General features: G+C 38.6%; 1 protein-coding gene across 3 annotated transcripts in view; it reads left to right on the forward strand.

Moving 5' to 3' along the window:
* The window catches only part of Sergef (secretion regulating guanine nucleotide exchange factor), a 219,560-nt gene that overhangs the window by 134,457 nt on the left and 64,756 nt on the right, over positions 1 to 20,347 (forward strand). For 2 of the 3 annotated variants that reach the window (XM_026398989.1, XM_077797522.1), the window contains one exon: positions 16,518 to 16,541. The exons of the other annotated variant lie outside the window; for it this stretch is intronic. In XM_026398989.1, the coding sequence (XP_026254774.1) occupies positions 16,518 to 16,541 (24 nt within the window). The remainder of the gene's footprint in view (positions 1 to 16,517; positions 16,542 to 20,347) is intronic. 3 annotated transcript variants of the gene reach the window in all.

Here is a 20,347-nt window from a genome sequence, read left to right on the forward strand (position 1 = left end):
AAGGCAGTCTCTCCACATCCAGCTGTTTTTAGGTCTATCACTTCCATGTCTAGCTACATTGGCTCCAGCTGTTTTCTTGCCCAAGGAGCAGCTTATTTTGGTCCAAATGGGTAATTTGTTTGCCTTTGCTCCTGATATGTAGTTGTTCAGCCTCCCCTTCCTGTAGACGAAAAAGAGCTGACTGTGTTGCCTCTTTCCCCACTCCACACAAACCCTTATAAGGACTTCATTGGTGGCCTTTTCCTGGAGCACTAGGGTTTGCCAGATAGACAAAATTGAAGGGTGGATATTGACTGGAAAATTTGATTCTTCCTCTTCCTCCATGCAAAGTCAGCTCTTTTATAAAATAGAAGTTATAGTCCAGGCATAGATTCCTCCCGCCCTCATTTTATTATTTTCCAACTGTTGAACCTTTGTACCTTTATATGTATGGCAGAACATCTGACCTTGACCTGAAAACCATTAAACAGTGTCATGTAATAATTTAATAGAGAGAAATAACTTTTTTTTGGCACTGGTTATTCTTCTGAGAGGCAATACCTTCAAACCCCCTTGCTTTGTAGAGTGTTTTGAGGCAGGTTCAAACTTTAATGCTCCTATACACAGTGTGATAGGCAGAATATAAATGCTTCATATTATCCCATTTAATCCTGGTAGCAAATTAATGAGTTGGTACTATTGTTGACCCTGTTTTCTAGATAAGGGAAGGTCAAGCTTAGGATGAGCAGTTTGCCCCACTCGCATGGCACAGTTAGGAGAAATCTGTCAGTTCTTTGCACAGATTCTTCAGACCCTGTGGACTGCTACCCTATGCTGCTTCCTGCAGACGGGTAACAGTCTGGCTAGTTTTAAGGCCACCAGATAACAGTGTTTCATCTCTTCATTTCAATATTTAGTTCTCCTTCATATTGGCAAGTTCTGTATATCCAGGCTAAATCTCTTCTGCTTGATTAACCAGATAAAATAATGAAATCCATAACATTGTTTTGGAAAGCCACTTCTTTTAGGACGCATCTTTCCCCTTTCATTGAATATTTCCACTTAAAAAATTAATGTATTTCTTTAATTTTTGAATGGTCAATATATGTATATATCAAAATTAAATCTAAAATAAAAAATCTCCCTCCCATGCTATTCTCCCATCTGTCCAGTTACCCAAAACTTCTGCCACATATATAGCTAATGCCTATTTTTAGTTTCTTCTATATCCTTATAATGTTTTTTTCATATATAAATGAACACTAAAATATGGCTCATCATTCCTTTCGCATCAATAGTACATGCTGTGCACACTTTTCAGTGTCTGATTTTTTTTTTTTCCTCAACAGTTCATCTAGGGGACCTTTCCATGTTAGTATAGAAGGCTTCCTAGTTATTTTTTTTCACAGTTACACAATATTCCAAGTTCTTCTATACTATGATTTATTTCACTAGTGCCCTGTTCATGGATATTACTTAAGATCATTTCCAGTCTTGTGTTATTATAAACAGTGCTGTTGCGAATAACCTTACATATGTATTATTCTATGTGTGGGAGAGTGTAGTTGTGAGATGAATTCCTGGAAGTGAAATTATTATATAAAAGAGAAAACTTATTTTTTTTAATTTTGCAAGATACTGCAAAATTGGGCTCCATAGGGATTATATCATTTTTTTTTTACTCCCATTAGCAAAGTGTAAGAGTGCCCTTTTTGGCAGTTTCCTTAATAGAGTCTGTTAAGATTTAGATTTTGCCAATCTGATAAGTCAACTACTCAAGGTGGTTTTTGTTTGTTTTGCTTTTAAAATTGAAGTACATCGTATCTTTAGTTGAGTGCACAAATATTAAGAGTTTGGGCTAATGCATTTTTAGACATGTATTTTACCTAAGAAACTACTACCCAGAGAGAGAACACTCCTAGCACCCTAGAAAGCTACCGCATGCCTCATGTCAGTCAGTAACCCATCCCAAAGGAAACCTCTGTTCTGACTTCATTGTCAAAGATGACATTTGTCAGTGTTTGAATTTCATATTAGTGATACTCTTCTGTTCAGCATCATTCATGTTGGGCTGGGCATGGTGGCACACACCAGTAATCCCAGTGACTCTGGAGGGTAAGGCAGGAAGATAATGAGTTTGAGGCCAGGCTGGATAACTTAGTGAGACCCTGTCTTAAAATAAAAAATAACAAACAAACAAAACATTCATGTGTGTAGCAGCAGTTCTTTTTATTGCTCAGTAATATTCCACCGTAGGATTATACTGTAACTTGTCCATTTAACTATTATAGAACATTTGGATTTCCAGGTTGGGAATTGTAAATAAAAGTGCTGTGCACATTCTGTAGATACCGTTTGGTGAACATATACATCTCTTTATTTTGTGTGTATAACTAACAGTAGGATTTCTAGGTCATATGTTCAGCATTAGTAGATACTGTTCAACAGTTTTCCCAAGTTGTTGTAATCAATTTATACTCCCACTAGCAATATATGGAATGTTCCAAAGTGAACATTCAATTTGTGCTATGTCCTTGCCAGGTATTTTCAATCTCATAGATTTAGGCCATTCTGATGAGGGTACAGTATGGAGTCTCACTGATTTTTAACTCAAATTTCTCTTATAACTAATGATGTGGAGTAACTTTTCATACTTATATAGGTAACTTGGGTGGCTTCTTTTGTCAAGTTAAAAGACTATTAGTCTTTGCCCATTGCATTAAAGTGGGTTTTGTTAGTGTTTTTTTAATTTGTTCTAATTAGTTATACATGACAGTAGAATGTACTCTGACACATAATACATAAATGGAGTATAATTTCTCATTTTTCTGTATAATCACACTGAGCATGTAATCCTGTATGTACGTAGGGTAATAATGTCTTTATTTCATGATTCATGTATAATTATTATTCATGATTCTTATATAATGTCATTATTCATGATTCATTTTACTATCCTTTCTACCCCCATATTCCTCACTTCCCTTCACTCCCCTCTACCTAATCCAAAGTAACTCTATTCTTCCAACTAATTATGAATTAGCATCCACATATCAGAGAAAGTATTTGGCCTTTGTTTTGGGGGGATTGGCTTATTTTGCTTAGCATGATATTCTCCAGTTTCATTCATTTGCCTGCAAATGCCATAATTTCATTCTTCTTTAAGGATGAGTAATATTCCATTGTGTATATAAACTACATTTTCTTTGTCCTTTCATCTGTTGAAGGACACCTAGGTTGGTTCCATAGTTTAGCCATTGTTAGTTGAGCTGCTATAAACATTGATGTGGCTGCATCACTGCAGTATGCTGATTTTAAGTCCTTTGATATAAACTGAAGAGTAGGATAGCTGGGTCAAATGGTGGTTCCATTCCAAGTTTTCTTTTTCTTTTTTTTTTGGAGGGAGCAGGGGTACTGGGGATTGAACTCAGGGGCACTCAACCTCTGAGCCACATCCCCAGCCCTATTTTGTATTTTCTTTAGAGACAGTGTCTCACTGAGTTGCTTAGTGTCTCGCCTTTGCTGAGGCTGGCTTTGAACTTGCAATCCTCCTGTCTCTGCCTCCCCAGCTGATGGGATTACATGTGTGTACTGACCATGCCTGGCCCATTCCAAGTTTTCTGAGGAATCTCCATACTGCTTTCCATAGTGGTTGCACCAATTTGTATTCCCACCAGCAATGTATGAATGTACCTTTTCTCCACGTCCTCACCAACATTTATTGTTGCTTGTAGTCTTAATAATTGCCATTCTGACTAGAGTGAGATGAAATGTTAGAGTAATTTTGATTTGCATTTCTCTAATTGCTTAGAAATGTTGAACATTTTTTCGTGTATTTATTGATAGATTATATTTCTTCTGTGAAGTGTCTGTTCAGTTCCTTAGCCCATTTATTGATTGGGTTGTTTGTTTTTTTGGTGTTAAGTTTTTTGAATTCTTTATATATCCTGGAGGTTAATGCTCTATCAGAGGTGCATTAGTAAAGATTTTCTCCCATTCTGTAGGCTCTCTCTTCACATTATTTTTTCCTTTATTGAGAAAAACTTTTTAATTAGAATCTATCCTATTTATTAATTCTCGATTTTATTTCTTGCACTTTAGAAGTCTTGTGAAGGACATCAGATCCTAAGCCACATGGTAAAGATTTGGGCCTACTTTTTCTTCTAACAGGCACAGGGTCTCTGTTCTAGTGCCTAACTCTTTGATCCACTTTGAGTTGAGTTTCATGTAGGGTGCGAGATAAGGGTTTATTTCATTTTGTTACATGTGGATTTCCAATTGTCCTAGCACCTTTTGTTGAATAGGCTATTTTTTTCTCCAGTGAATGTTTTTGGCACCTTTGTGTAACATGAGATAACTGTGTTTCTGTGGGTTTTTGTCTCTTTGTATTCTATTCTGTACCATTGGTATATAAGTCTGTTTTAGTGCCAATACCATGACATTTTTGTTACTATGGCTGTGTAGCATAGTTTAAGGTCTGGTATAGTGATACCACCTGTTTCACTCTTCTTGCTAAGGATTGCTTTGGCTATTCTGGGTCTTTTATTTTTCCAAATTAATTTCGTGATGCTTTTTCTAGTTCTATGAAGAATGTCATTGGGATTTTAATAGGAATTGCATTAAATCTGTATAACACTTTTGGCAGGATGGCCATTTTGACAATATTAATTCCACCTATCCAGGATCATGGGAGGTCTTTCCATCTTCTAAGGTGTTCTTTAATTTCTTTCTTTACTGTTCTGTAGTTTTCATTGTAGAGGTCTTTCACCTATTTTTAAAAATTATTTATTTATTTATCTTAATTAGGTACATATGACAGCAGAATGCATTTTGATCTTTGTACACAATTGAAGTACAACTTTTCGTTTCTCTGGCTGTACCCGATGTAGTGTCACACCCTATGTGCAGTCTTACATGTACCTAGGGTAATGATCCATCTCATTCCACCATCTTTCCTGTCCCCATGCACACTTCCCACCCTCCCTCCTCTTTGCCCAATCACAGTTCCTCCATTTTTCCTATGCCTCCACCCTCCCCATTATGGATCAGCATCTACTTATCAGACAGTACATCCAGCCTTTGGTTTTTTGGCATTGGTTACTTCACTTAGCATGATATTCTCCAACTCCATCCATTTACCTGCAAATGCCATGATTTTATTCTCTTTTAATGCTGAGTAATATTCCATTGTGTATATATACTAAAGTTTCTTTATCCATTCATCTGTTGAAGGGCATCTAGGTTGCTTCCAGTTTAGCTATTGTGAAATGAGCTGCCATGAACATTAATGTGGCTGCGTTACTGTAGTTCGCTGATTTTAAGTCCTTTGGGTATAGACTAAGGAGTGGGATAGCTGGGTCAAATGGTGGTTCCATTCCAAGTTTTCTAAGGAATCTCCATACTGCTTTCCAGATTCATTTCACCAATCTGCAGTTCCACCAGCCATGTGTGAGTGTGCCTTTTCCCCCACATCCTCGCCAACATTTCTTGTTGTCTGTATTCTTGATAACTGCCATTCTGACTGGCATGAAATGAAATCTTAGAGTAGTTTTAATTTGCATTTCTCTAATTACTAGAGATGTTGAACATTTTTTCATATATTTCTTGATCAAATGTATATCTTCTTCTGAGAAGGATCTGTTCAGCTCCTTAGCCCATTTATTGATTGGGTTGTTTGGGGGTTTTTGATGTGAAGTTTTATGAGTTCTTTCTGTATACTGAAGATTAGTGCTCTGACAGGTGTGTGGCACAAAAATTTGCTCCCCAAATATAGGCTCTCTGTTCATCTCAATGATTTTTTTTTGTTGTTGTTTTGCTGAGAAGAAGCTTTTTAGTTTGAGACCATTCCATTTTTTAATTCTTGATTTTATTTCTTGTGCTTTAGGAGTCTTGTTAAGGAAGTTGGGGCCTAATCTGATGTGATGAAGATTTGGGCCTGCTTTTTCCTCTATTAGGCACAGGGTGTCTGGACTAATTCCTAGGTCCTTGATCCACTCTGAGTTGAGTTTTGTGCATGGTGAGAGATAGGGGTTTATTTTCATTTTGCTGTAAATGGATTTCCAGTTCTCTCAGTACCTTTTGTTGAATAGGCTATCTTTTCTCTACTATATGTTTTTGATGCCTTTGTATAGTATGAGATAGCTGTATTTATGTAGGTTTGTCTCTGTGTCTTCTATTTTGTACCATTGGTCTACATGTCTATTTTGGTGCCAATATCATGCTGTTTTTGTTACTATAGCTTGGTAGTATAATTTAAGGTCAGGTTTTGTGATGCCTTCTGCTTCACTCTTCTTGCTAAGGATTGCTTTGGTTATTCTGGGTCTCTTATTTTTCCAAATGAATTTCACGATTGCTTTTTCTATTTCCATAAGAAATGATGTTGAGATTTTAATTGGAATTGCATTGAATCTATATAGCACTTTGGGTAGTATGGCCATTTTGCCTGTATTAATTTTGCCTATCCAAGAGCATGGGAAATCTTTCCATCTTTTAAGGTCTTCTTCAGTTTCCTTCTTTACTGTTCTGTAGTTTTCATTGTAGAGGTCTTTCACCTCTTTTGTTAACTTGATTCCCAAGTATTTTATTTATTTTGAGGCTATTGTGAATGGGATAGTTTTCCTAATTTCTCTTTCAGTGGATACATCACTGGTGTATAGGAATGTGTTTGATTTATGGGTGTTAATTTTATATCCTGCTACTTTACTGAATTTATTTACTAGTTCTAGAAGTTTTCTGTTGGAATTTTTTGGATCTTCTAAATATAAAATCATGTCATCAGCAAATAGTGATAGTTTGAGTTCTCCTTTTCCTGTTCCTATCCCTTTAATTTTTTTCTTCTCTCTAATTATGCTGGCTAGAGTTTCAAGGACAATGTTGAATATAAGTAATGAGAGAAGGTATCCTTGTCTTGTTCCAGTTTTAGAGGGAATGCTTTCCAATTTTTCTTCATTTAGAATGATGTTGGCCTTGAGTTTAGCATGTTGAAGTATGTTCCTACTATCCCTAGTTTTTCTAGTGTTTTGAACATGAAGGGGTATTTAGTACCCCTTCATTAAGCATTTGTCAAATACTTTTTCTGCATCTATTGAGATGATCATATGATTCTTGTTTTTAAGTCTATTGATATGATGAGTTATATTTATTTATTTCCCTATTATGAACCAACCTTGCATCCCTGGGATGAAGCCCACTTGATTGTGGTGCATTTAAATAAGTTTTTGTATGCAATTTGCCAGAATTTTATTGAGAATTTTTGCATCTATGTTCATCAAGTATATTGGTTTGAAGTTTTCTTTCCTTGATGTGTTTTAGTCTAGTGTTGGTATCAGGGTGATATTAGCCTCATAGAATGAGTTTGGAGGGGTTCCTTTCTTTTCTATTTCATGGAATTGTCTGTTTTCTTGATGATTTGTAGGCATCCTTTGTATCTTACACATTCCAACCGTGAGTTAGATTATATATTGCAAGCATCTTCTCTAAGTCCCTCTTTCTTTTTTAATGGTGTCATTTGAGGAATAGATGTTCTTAATTTTAATGAAGTCTAGTTGTCTAGACTGTCTTTCCTTCAGTGGGTTGAGGTACTTACATCCTGTTTAAGATATTTTTGTCTCATCCAAGTTTGTGCAAATATATTGTTTCTTTGTGAAGTTTTTTTTTTTCATGTATTTAGGACCAAAAATTCACCTCAAAATCTTTTTTAAAAAAAATATTGTTTCAGAACCATTTATTGAATAGTTTATCCTTCCGGCTTTGAATTGCAGAGTCATCTTTGTTAGAAATTGAGACTGTGTATACTGTGTGTGCTTTGGAACTCTTTCTTCTTTTTCATTAGTTTGTTTTACTCTTTGTGTACCATTACCACACAATCTTCATTACTATAGCTTTAAAATAAATCTTGATACTTGGTATTATAAGCCCTTTTACTTTGTTCTTCTTTAAGATTATTGTGGTCTTTGTAAACTCTAATTTTAGATACCATAAATATGTTCAAGAGCTATTTATATTTTCTTCTTTGTGAAGGTTTGTTTCATCTGTGTGTGTGTGTGTGTGTGTGTTTTATTGTCACAATAATAAATTACCACAAAATTAGTGGCTTAAAGCAATACAAATGTATTACCTTAAGAGTCTGAGGTTAGAAGTCTGAAGTGAGTCTCATTGGGCCAAAATCAGGGTATGGCAGGCTTCGTTCCTTTCTAGTAGCTCTAGGGAGAGTTTATTTGCTTGCTTTTCCCAGTTTCTATAAGCTCCCTGTATTCCTTGACTTGTGGCTCCGTTATCTTCAAAGCCAGCAGTGACTCATCAAGTCTTTCTGTTCCTACATCATTCTGACACTGGCTCTCTGCCTCCTCCTTCCACATTTAGGGCCCTTGTGATTACATTGGATTCATTTGGATAATTTAGATAATTTCTCTATCTACTGTGAGCTAATTAGTTACCCTAATTTTGTCTTCTCACTCAATTCGTCTTTGCCAGGTAACAACATATTCACAGGCTCGAGGAATTAGGACCTGAATAAGTTTGGGAGGCCATTATCTTCCTACCACAATATTCTTTGCCCTTGTTATGTGATCTAAATATTGATGGCCCCACCCCTAAATTCATGTATTGAAACTTAGTCCCCAGTGTGATAGTATTCAGAGATGGACCCTTTGAGGTGGTTAGGTCATGGGGGCTCTACTCTTATGAACTGTATTAATGCCCTTATAAAAGAAGCCCAAGAGAGCTTATTTTCCCCTCTCACAGTGTGAGGACACAAAAAAAGGTGCCATCTATGAGGAATGGGTCCCCACCAGACACCAGGTCACCTTTGATTTTGGATTTCTCAGCCTCCAGATTTGTGAGCAACAAAATTCTGTTGTTTGTAAATTATCATGTGTAAGATATTTTGTTATAGCAGCCCAAACAGACTAAGATAGCCATTTATAACAATTGGATTATTGATCCCTTTCTAATAAATTTCTAGTAGCCCTTGACATTAGGCATATTCGGCCTCTTTTGTAGTTTGACTTGCAAATATATTTTCCAAGGTTTTTGTCTTTTGTTTTTACTTTTGGTGCTTTTGTTTACTTTGTCTTTATTGTTTTTGCCATGCAACTTTTTCTTTTACCGTAGATTAAATTTATCATTCTTTTTGTATATGGCTTGTAGATTTTAAGGTAGAGAAGCTCTTCTCACTTAAGGGAATAAAGGACTTTCCTCATATTTATTCTAATACTTACATGTAAATCTATGATCTGTCTGGAATTAATCCTAGTATACGATGTCAGTTGTAGATTCAACTTCATTATTTTTCCAGATGGATGCTCAGTTATCTCAATCTGTTTATCAGATTCATTGGCTACCTACCTTAGCAGCCCTAAGACATAAAGAGAGGCAGTAACTTAACACAAATTGCATAGCTTTTCAGTAACAGAAAGTCGGGCTAGAACTCAGGTTCAGTGCATGCTGCTCAGACAGAAACTGGTGGTTGCTTCTCAGGAAGCTTCCTGAAGTGGTTACCTGGCCCAATTGCCAGGAAGAGGGGACCACAGAACAGAGCAAACTTTTTTAGTTCTGTTGGTTCTTGGCATTTTGTCCCAGGTCCTACCTTGCACAGCTGAGCTTGATTTATTTGTTCCTATTGCACCTGGCTGTTTGTGGCACCATATTTTCTTCTCAACCAGGTCAGAAATATTAAACTTTTTTGCATTTGGGAGAGATGTTTCTACAGAATCTTGGTTACTCTTCAAGTCACATTTCTGTTTACGACACATAGCCTCATTTCCCAAGGTATACCATTTTAGCTCTTGTTTTTGTTTCACTATTACTTCTAAAAAAGCACTGTTTATATCCCTTCAAAAGAGCCATTTTATATGCCACCTGAAGGTGAGGGTGCCCAGCTATTGAGAATACTTTCGTCCTTGCTGAGTTACTCTGTTAAGCTGGTCTTTTTAGGCACTATATTGACCATCATGTTTTAGCACAATACTCTGGTCCTTTTATGATTGCTTATAGTAGCAAAAACTGCTATTGTGAACCAATGTACTTGTTTATAAATACTGAAGAGACTTGGAACCTTGTAAATGTATATCTAACTAAGGTGCAGTAAAAGGGTTGAGCTCTGGTCTCAGCTCTGTCTATCACTAACTCTCTGTGTGATCCTTGTCAGTTGCTTAGAGTAGACAACTTCTAAAGTCTTCCATACCTCTCAAAGTCTGTCCTCTTAGCTGGGCAAGGTGGTATACACCTGTAATTCCTGCTACTCAAGACTGAAGCAGGAGAATCCAGGTTCCAGGCCAGCCTAGGAACATACTTTGCACTTAAACAATGAATGAATGAATACAAAATTGACAGTGATAAGAATTATAAGAGAGAGTGAAGAAGAAAAAATGATTAATTTTAGAAATCCTCATGGAGGAGGTGGCTCCTAATAAAGGAAAGATAAGAGCAGCATTCTGTGCTGAAGGGTCAACATAAACCATGGATAGGAAGGCTTTAAAATGTGAATCAGGTTTGAGAGCCAGGTGGTTGACAAGCAAGACAACATAGGGTCAGATATGGCCAAGTCTCCAATATCATGCTAAAGGTGTTGACTTTCTTGTTTTGATGATGTGGAACTATTATGGGTTATTTAGAGCTGCTTTTTTTGTGTGTGTGGTGGTGGTGGTGGGGAGGTTCTAGCAGGGGAGCACAGCTACTTGTATATCCTTGACTGAAAAATGGTCCTCCTTTAACTGGGAAGATCATTTTCTTAGACAGAGCATGTAGCTTTGGAAGATATGCACGAGCAGCAGTAAAAGAGGAAGAAAACACTCACCTAGCCAGCCATATCAGCAAAATCAACCCTGGTGATCAGTGAGGTGACATGTCACAGCCAGATTTCCTTTACATCCTTTATGGGTTATTTAGAAGATATGTCAGATATCGACAATTATAGCAGTAGACAAAACTACCTTTTTTTTAAAAAAAGGATAATGCCTTTTTACAGAGTAAAAGCAAAGTGACAGTGACTGAGTAGCTACTAAGTGTTGGAATATGTCATCTCATTTAGCCATCACCACACAAAGTAGGAAATAGACAAACAAAAATTGTCCCCATTTTCCAAATGGGAAAATGGAGACATAAAGAGGTAGAACTTAGGATTCAGACTAACATGTGCTAATTCCAGGGGTCAGCATTTCCCCTCATTGTGCTGTTCCCTTCATAGGTCAGACTGGCTAATTAGCTTATGAAGCAGCATCAACTGAGCTTTCAATATGCATGTGACTTTGGAAAGACAGGAAAAAGCAATGGCAGAGCTAGTACTGCTGATAGTCCTTGTCTAGAGGGGCAGAATCTAGCCCCTATCCCTTTGTGTATCTTCAGAGCATAGCACCTAGGGATCAGCCAGGTGTGTTGGGCAGCTTTAATAATGGCCAAACTGGCCAGGGAGTCTGCTCTGACCTAGCTTAGACAGAAAGAAGCTTCTTGAGTCTGGGCAGCACCATCCTAGCTCCCTGTGAACATCTTAGCTCACAGGGTTGCCCTTCAGCATCCACAGGCCTCAGCTTTTGCAGTTGCCCCTCTGAACCACCTTCTGGCTGCTGCTGCCTCTTGTCTCTGTGGAATCCCTGTTCCTCCTGGTGTACCTAAAGCCCTAAAATGCAGAACAGCTGTGACCATTCACTCACAAGTTCTCTGAGCAGGGCCTCAGCAATATTTCATTTGCCCATTTGGCCTTTCATGGATTTATTCATTCCTTAAGAGGCTATATCATGTAGTGGAAAGAGCACCTGGCTAAAAGTCCTGAATATTTTCAAGGTGTTGTCACCTTAAGGAGGCCTCCTTTACAGATAAAATTGTGTAAGATAATTTTTAAGGTCCTTACAACTCTCATGCTTTCTGAGACTGTTTTGTTCATTCATAAACTTGACATCTTTACCTTAACATGGAGTTAGGGAATGCTTCTCCAAAGAGATGATATTTGAGTTGGATCTTAAAGAATAACTAGTAAGAAGAAAAAGGCCTTCCAAGAAGTGGGATCAACATAAACAAAACCAGAGAAGGCATAGCTAATTGGGAAGTGGTTGTAGGAGTGAGTGTATCAGGAAGGGTGAAGAGCTATAGGAGACAGAGCTGCAGGGATGTCTATAGCCAGGCCATAAAGGCCTTGATGTTAGAATAAGAAGCTGGGATTTCATCCTATGGGGTTTTAAAAGATTTTAAAGCAGAGGAATGACTTAATCTGATCTATTTTCAGAAGCTAGTGGCTGTTCAGCAGAGGAACCTGGAAGATGTGGAAGAGAGTTTGATCTTGTGGCTTTGTAAGATATTAACTTGGTAAGCTTATGCTTTTTCAGCTGAGACAAAAAATAAAAAAGATTCTGCCAACTTTTTGGTCCTCAGCACACTGGATGTCATGATTTAAAGTCAAGATTATGAAAGAAGAGAAAAGAAAAGAAAGCAAAAGAGGGATGGAGGAGGAGAGAGAAAGAGGCAGGAAAAGAAAAGAGAGAGGGTGGGAAAGAGAAGAAAGTATCATTGTGGCTCTGAAATCTGTCAGACTACATCCAGATTCTGTACCATCCTACTTGCAACTGCAGCTTCTTCTCATTCCCATAAAAGCTAAGCCAAGCTCAGTGGTAGAGTGCTTGCCTAGCATGTGGGAGGCAGTGGGTTCTATTCTCAGCAACACATATAAATAAATAAAGTAAGGGTCTATTGACAACAACAACAACAACAACAACAACAACAAAAAGCTAAGCCAAGCAGCTGACTTTGTCAGAAAACTTGACAGTGTAGCCCTGGCGTGCCATGCATGTGTCCATTCATAGCTCCTTGTGTGTGATTACTGCTTCACATTTTGTAAAGCACTTCTTCAGCTCATCACCTTTCATTCTTACAGTAATTCTGAAGTTCTCAGGAAAAGTACAATCCCTATTGTACCAATGAGGAAACAGAATCTCAGAAGCGTTGCATATTTTGCCTCAAGAAGCATAATAAAGTGTAGTTAGTCAGCTTTTCATCATTTTGACTAAAATGCCTGACAAGAACAACTTAGAGGAGGAAAAAACTTTGGGGGGCTTATGGTTTCAGAGGTTCAGTCCATGGTGGACTGACTCCATTGCTCTTGGCCCAAGTAAAGTAGAACATCATGGTGGAAGGGCATGGTAGAGGCTTAGCTTATGGCAACTAGGAAGGAGAGGGGCGGGGGGAGAGAGAGAAGGAGAGAGAGAGAGTGAGTGTGTGTGTGTAGCTAGGGACAAAACACCCTGCTTCCTCTAGCCATGCCTCACCTGCCTACAGTTAGCACCCAGTAATCCATTCAGATGATTAATCCATCAAATGTATTAATCCACACATTAAGGTTATAGCTCTCAAAATCTAATGACTTTACCTCTGAACATTCCTACATTGCCACATGAGCTTTTGAGGGAATACCTTATAACCAAACCATAACACATAGTATAAAGGACGTGAGGATTGGAGTTAGAAAGCTGTTTTCTTTTCCAGCTCTGCTACTTACTATCTCTGTGACCACGGGCAAGGTTGCTGTCTTCTCTGAACTGTGGGTTTCTTATCCAAGCTTTTCTTATCTAGCTTTTCTAAGTGCTTGTCATTGGAGCAAAGCATGTGGTTGATGGAAAAACTCTTGGCGCAGAGTAGGTATTCAGCGTGTCTCTTTCTGTTTTCTCTGACTCACTTTGGTGCTCTTTCTGGTATTTCACATTGCTTTCCATATGGCTCTCTTTGTCATCTCTCTTGCTCTTGTGTTTTCAAGTCAGCGACACAGACATATACTAATGGAAATATTCTTCTAAAACTTAAGACAGGGCTTCCTTTTCATAACTTCACCCTATCCAGTTCTGGTAACTACTTCTTTCCCTTCTTCAGGCTTAGAGGTAGTAAAACTCTAGCTTTATTTAGTAGCACTGAGATACTAAATATTGATCTTAGCTCTAAATTTGGTTCTTTTATTAAACTTTACTCTGCTGCCTAGTTTGAGGTTCTGTCTTCTGCTGAGACCCTGACTGATAGAGAGATTTTCCTTTTTAAAGATCTAATGATTTTAAGCTGTCATTAAAAGAGGAAACACAGAGACTATGCATGAACAGGGCTCATTGGCTGCCAGACTTGCTTATAAAATGATTGGAATAGTGGGGAGGTTTTTCATTGGTAGACCTCCAGGGGTCAATATTTCTGGACTTTTTCTCCATCTCCTGTCTTGGAGTGTATATGCCAAGACACTGACTTTCTGGAGCAAAATGGAAGGAGTGTTTAGTCACAGTTTTATTGTTGTTGTGACTAAAAGACCTGATAAGAACAATTTTAGAGGAGAAGTTTATTTGGGGGCTCACAGTTTCAGAGGTCTCAGTGCATTGACAGCCAGTTCCATTCCTAGGGACTTGAGGTGAGGCAAGACATCATGGTGGAAGAGTGTGGCAGAGGGAAGCAGCTCACTTGATGATCAGTAAGCACAGAGGGAGACTAAGCTCAGCTCACCAAATATATACCCCAAAGGCATGCCCCCAGTGACCCACTTCTTCCGGCCACACCTTACCCACCTTCAGTTACCACCCAGTTAATCCCATCAGGGGATTAATTCACTGATTGGGTTAAGGCCTTCATAACCATAACAGGGAGGAAGCTGGGGGGAGAGTCCCATCATCTAGTATATAGACTGTCACTTAACCCATTTGTTTTATTCTTATCTTCACTCCCGCCCTCTAGTGAGTCTGCTTTTCCTGAGTCCACGACCTCCCTGGGTCAGTTTCTCCAGAGAATAAATGTCTAGTACTCCTTTAGGAATAGCAAGAAATAGGTTGCCTGGTTGTGTTGGGAAGAATCTGGGCATCTAGTTATCTCATAAATGTATTTTCATTCAACCCCTCTGATTTCAGCCTTATCCTTACCCAACATTCAGAGGATGCTTCCCAGACCTGAGGCTTTCAGTGTTCTGCAAAAGAACTGGGTTCCCTTTTCACTGTCCCCTTCCAGGTACTGGGCTGCAGCCTGCTCTTCTCTGCAAAGTCACTTTACCTCATCTATTTGTTATTCATCTGAATTTTGTTGAGCTCTGCTCTTTGCTGTGATCTCCTCTTCCATTCTTCTTTTCTTGGTGGATTCATACCTTCTTTATTCTCTTCCAGTTGGTTTAACAGGGTTTTGGAAGGAATTAGAAAGGCACAGGATCAAACTGCCCTGAATAATGTAAAGTTCCATTAGTAGCTCTTTGAAGCCCATAGCTGAAAAGGACAGAGGAAGTGGTTTTGGTGCAGAGACTGTTATGCAGGCTGGAAGTTGAATTACTTCACAATATGGTAGAAAGGAAGCTACCCGGAGCTGAACCCTTGGTACTGTGGCCTTTATATTGGAAGATCTTATGAGTGTGTTCATTTTATTCAGGTAGCACTTCTGAAAAAAATTCTGCATATGAAGGGAATTTACTATGATCAATTGGGAGCCAACTTGCAGAAATTTTTACCAAACAGCATTACATAGAAAGAAGGCAAAAAGAAAAAAAAATTATGTAGAGTTCTTAGAAGATGCTTTTTTAAAAATTTAATTTGCCAAGTGAAGGGGATGGCCAGGAAAGATTAATAAGCTTCTACTGTGAGAAACAACTACCTTTCCTTTCCAAGGGAGAGAAGCAGAGTCTTGGCTGATTATTTTTTTTTTTTTTTTTTTTTGTGTGTGTGTGTGTGTGCGCTGTGACTTTACCACTGAACTATTTCCCTACCCCCTTTTATTTTATTTTGAGACAGGGCTTTGCTAATTTGTTGAGGCTAGCCTCAAACTTGAGATCCTCCTGCCTCAGTCTCCCAAGTCACCGAGATTACAGGCCTGTGTTACTGTGCTAGCTATCTTGGTGATTTGATGGGAAGGGAAGCCTGGTAATACTGAACCATAGACTTTATAGACAGTGGAGGAACATCAGGAATGGTTTAATTCCCACAGAAGAAGAAATTACAACTGAAGTAAAAATATTATTTGCTCAAAGTGATACAGCAAATTAGAAATTAAGCCCAGAATTATAGCCCATAAGTGATGATTCTAGCCAGCACATCACACCCCTTTAGAGATAGAGCATCAGCAACTTTTGAAGTGAACTCTCAAGATCCCCACTCTTGTCACAGTGATTCCGCAGGTACCCTTGACTTGGCTTGTTTCTGGGTGATTTCTACTACTATGACACTAGATTAATTATATTCTCCATTTCCTCTACTGCCTCATCTCATCAATTTTGGTATAGGCAGCCCAGTACTATATAGAAATTTAGACCTGTTTCCTTTTGTTTCCTGATTTTTTTAAAGTTTCCCAAAGGGGTTGTTATATGAACTCAATTCTATTTTTTTAAAAAGTTAATGACTATGATAACTTGGCTTTGTGGGTGGCTGGCCAGTGAGTCAGGAGAAAGAGGCATCCATGAAGCCAACACAATAGATTATCAACTCTCAATTATTTACTGAGCCATAACAACAGTAATAATTGACATTATTAGTCCATGTTTGGTTTTATATTCTTTATATGCATTATTTTTTTATGTTATTAGTAAGGTCAATAATATACTCTTTTCACAGATGAAAAACTAAGAAACAGAGAAGGTAAGTAACTCTCAAGGAGAATATTATTTTGGGTATTCTGTTTATAAGGAATTTGGTATCCAAAGAGGTGTGTCCATAACTAAAAAGTGATAGTCTCTCATATTATTCAGTAATTGGTTGATGAGAACTGCAAAGGGGTCTCTTTGTGGTTCCATTTGAAAGCTCCAACATCAGCCTGTCCCCTTGAAGGCATAGAAGGGGCACAGGATTGTTTATATACTCAAAGGATAACAAAATCAGCTTCTAAATAAGAATTGGGAAGTGAGGTCAACAAAGTAATGTTTAATTGGGGGTAAAAATAAAAAGTCCTAGTTGTAGAAATTATAAGTCTTGGGATTGATTGACTGGGTGATTCCTAGTCAAAAGCCAAAAGGCCAAAGCACAGGGGAGCCAGCCAGAAATGATGGCAGAATGGAGAAGAGCTTCTTGGTTATGTTGCTTTTAAACTGTCAGTGGGACAGGCAGTGGGGTAGTCTGAAGATAGTTAGTAAAACGGGCCCAGAGAGGAAGTTTGAGAGCAGGAGTGGGGATGTGGTTTGAGGGTCTTGAGTTACTGCATTACTGTATGCTCACATTGCAGAATCACCTTTGTTCATTAGAGAGAGAGCACATAAAGTGCATATGGCCATGCTGAACTTGGGAATATTGGGTTTATAGAATTAAAGTGGGTTGGAGCTAGAAAGGACTGCAGAAGCCATCTGTCCCCTCTCCTTATCTATAAATGAAATACTCAAGTTTTAGAGGGAGCAGGGCTATGTTCCAGTTGTGAGCCAGCAGAAGAGAGGCCCAAGCAGACTAAGAAAACAGTTCTTTTACCACTCAGTCCAAAACCCTATGCTTCAGGCATATGTCCTCAGAAGGAAGTATTTGAATCTGTGACACCTTCCAAATCCATACAGCCCATCATTGTAAAAAAATATAAATTATGGTTGGAAATGAAAGTTAATAAATATGAATAAAAAGTAAGATAGAACATCATAGTTTCAATAAATACTGTTAAATTATAATTTTCAAGTGAATTTGATGTGATTTTTGGGGGAGGGAATGCTAAGTTCATGAAAGAAACTCAGCCCTGCCATTTTGTAGTGAATTATAGTCTCTTTGAACCTCTTCAATAAAAAGGATGAGAATTCTCAAAAAAGAGTTATTGTGATAATTAAATGGCATAATGTTTGTAATGGACTGAGCTTAATGCCTGACACATGACACCAGCAGTAAACAAAGATTTCTGTGTCTCTGCATCCTTGTTAAAGCCTTGCATGGCCCAGCTATCAATTTTCACCAGTCTAATAGGTTCTACCCAAATAAGAATATTATTTCAAAGTCAGGGTATATCAACTCAGGTTCAAGCAGAGAAACAGACCCAGTAGGAGAAATAAATTAAGACATTTAATGTGAGGAATTGGCTTACACAACTATGGAGACTGCCTAGGCAAGTCTGAAATCCATAGAGCAAACTGTCAAGCAGGGCATGCAGGAAATGGAGGGGCAGGAGCTGACACTGCAGTCAGGGAGACCCCATGCCTTAAGTCCTTTTGCCTGATTGGATCAGGCCCACCAGATTATCCAGTATAATTTTTTTATTTTTTATTTTATTTATTTTTTATGTTGTGCTGAGGATCAAACCCAGTGCCTCACACATGCTAGGAAAGCCACTGAGTTACAACCCAAGCCCCTAGTATCATTTTTTACATAGTCAACTTATTGTAGTGTCAAACACATCTATAAAATACCTTCACAGCACTGGGGATGGTGACACATACCCATAATACCAGCAACTCTGGAGGCTGAGGCAGGAGGGTCACGAGTTTGAGGGCAGCTCTGCAATTTAGTGAGACCATGTTTCAAAATAAATCAAAAAACAAACATAGGCTGAGGATATACGTAGATCAATGGCAGAGTGCCCCTAGGTTCAATCCTCAGTAACAAGAACAAAACAAAATGAAACCTGCATAGCCGCATCTATATATTATTGTTAGTTTTTAATCAGAGTACAGCTGAGCATGGTGGCATACATCTGTACCCTCCTACTTTGGAGACTGAGGATAACAAGTTCCAAGCCAGCCTGCACAGTTTATCAAGAACCTGTCTCAAAATAAAATTTTATACTAGGGCCAGGGATGTGGCTCAGTGTTTGCCTAGCAGGTACAAGGCCTTGGGTTCAATCCTAAGGATTAAAAAAAAAAAAAAAAAGGAGGGGGGCAGGTACAAACTGTATATAAAACTATCACATGATCCAATCTGTATTTTAAGAAAATTATTCTGTGGGTAGGATGAAGGCCAAGGTGAAAGGGAGGGAATCTGGAAATAAAGAGGCAAGTAGGGAGACCAGAGTATTGTCTCCAGGGAGATACCATGAGAACCTGAATTAAGGCAGTGTCAGCAGAGGTAGAGAGTAGGGAAGAGATTTGAAAGAGTTCGCTTGTCAGGATTAAGTGGTTGAGAAAGGTTGGGGAAGAATGGATAAGATCAAGGATATGGTACGGGGCTGGGGATGTAGCTCAAGCAGTAGTGCGCTCGCCTGGCATGCATGCAGCCTGGGTTCAATCCTCAGCACCACATACAAATAAAGATGTTGTGTCTGCCGAAAACTAAAAAATAAATATTAAAATTCTCTCTCTCTCTCTCTCTCAAAAAAAAAAAAGGATGAGGTACGTAATTTTCTGCTTGGCAGATGAGGTAGATGTGTCATAATTGGTAAGGGAAATACACGAAGAGAGGAAAGAGTAGGTTTTGGGTAAGGCGATAAATATATTTTACAATGTAGCTGAGTTTGTGAGCCTTTGGTACATCCACATAGAGCTACCTGGTTGGAATGGGGAATTAGCTCTATAGAGAGGTCAGGGAGTTGTTTCTGTAGAGAAAGGTTAATGAAGCAGAGTTACTTAATTACAGTCTTTTCTTCATAGATATATAGGTAGTGTTTCTACCAAGTGGCCCTGCTGTACGGTGCCTTCAATAACGTTACATCAACCTGTCTGTTTGGCAGTTATTCCTACTCCTACAGGAATTTGGTCCAGAGCAAAGACTGCTTTCCTGGCCACCTTTTGCTGGGGGTTGACTCACCCTAAATGCTGTCTCCCTAAATGTCAAGAAGCCATTGCAAGAGGAGGTTTCTCCATAAGAGCCCCATACATGTTAAGGCTCTGTCTCCCTGAGGAAAAACCAAGATAGAATTGCTGATTTCTGGGGAGGGACCTGAAAGCATATGGCACAAAGTGTGATTAGTGACTATAGTATTCACTGCCCATAAATAAGGCCAACCCAGGTAGGCTGCCTGGGACAAGCACTCTCTCAATAGGTTTACAGATAACTAGCAGGGGTGTGGTGCCCTGGGAGGTGTGGGAAAAAGAGGACAAAAGAAAGAACAAGGGGAATGAACATTTGCTGAATCAATCCTTCCTTCCTTCCTTCCTTCCTTCCTTCCTTCCTTCCTTCCTTCCTTCCTTCCTTCCTTCCTTCCTTCCTTCCTCTTCTACTACTACTACTACTACTACTACTACTACTACTACTACTACTTCTTCTTCTTCTTCTTCTTCTTCTTCTTCTTCTTCTTCTTCTTCTTCTTCTCCTTCTCCTTCTCCTTCTCCTTCTCCTTCTCCTTCTCCTTCTCCTTCTCCTTCTCCTTCTCCTTCTCCTTCTCCTTCTCCTTCTCCTTCTCCTTCTCCTTCTCCTTCTCCTTCTTCTTCCTCTTCCTCTCTCTCTCTCTCTCAGAGAGAGAGAGAGAACACCAAGGATTGAAACGCAGGGGCATTTTACCACTGAACTACAGCCCCATACCTATTTTTTATTTTATTTTTTTAATA

The sequence above is a fragment of the Urocitellus parryii genome, chromosome 4 (genome assembly GCF_045843805.1).
Source record: "Urocitellus parryii isolate mUroPar1 chromosome 4, mUroPar1.hap1, whole genome shotgun sequence".
Classification (NCBI taxonomy): domain Eukaryota; kingdom Metazoa; phylum Chordata; class Mammalia; order Rodentia; family Sciuridae; genus Urocitellus; species Urocitellus parryii.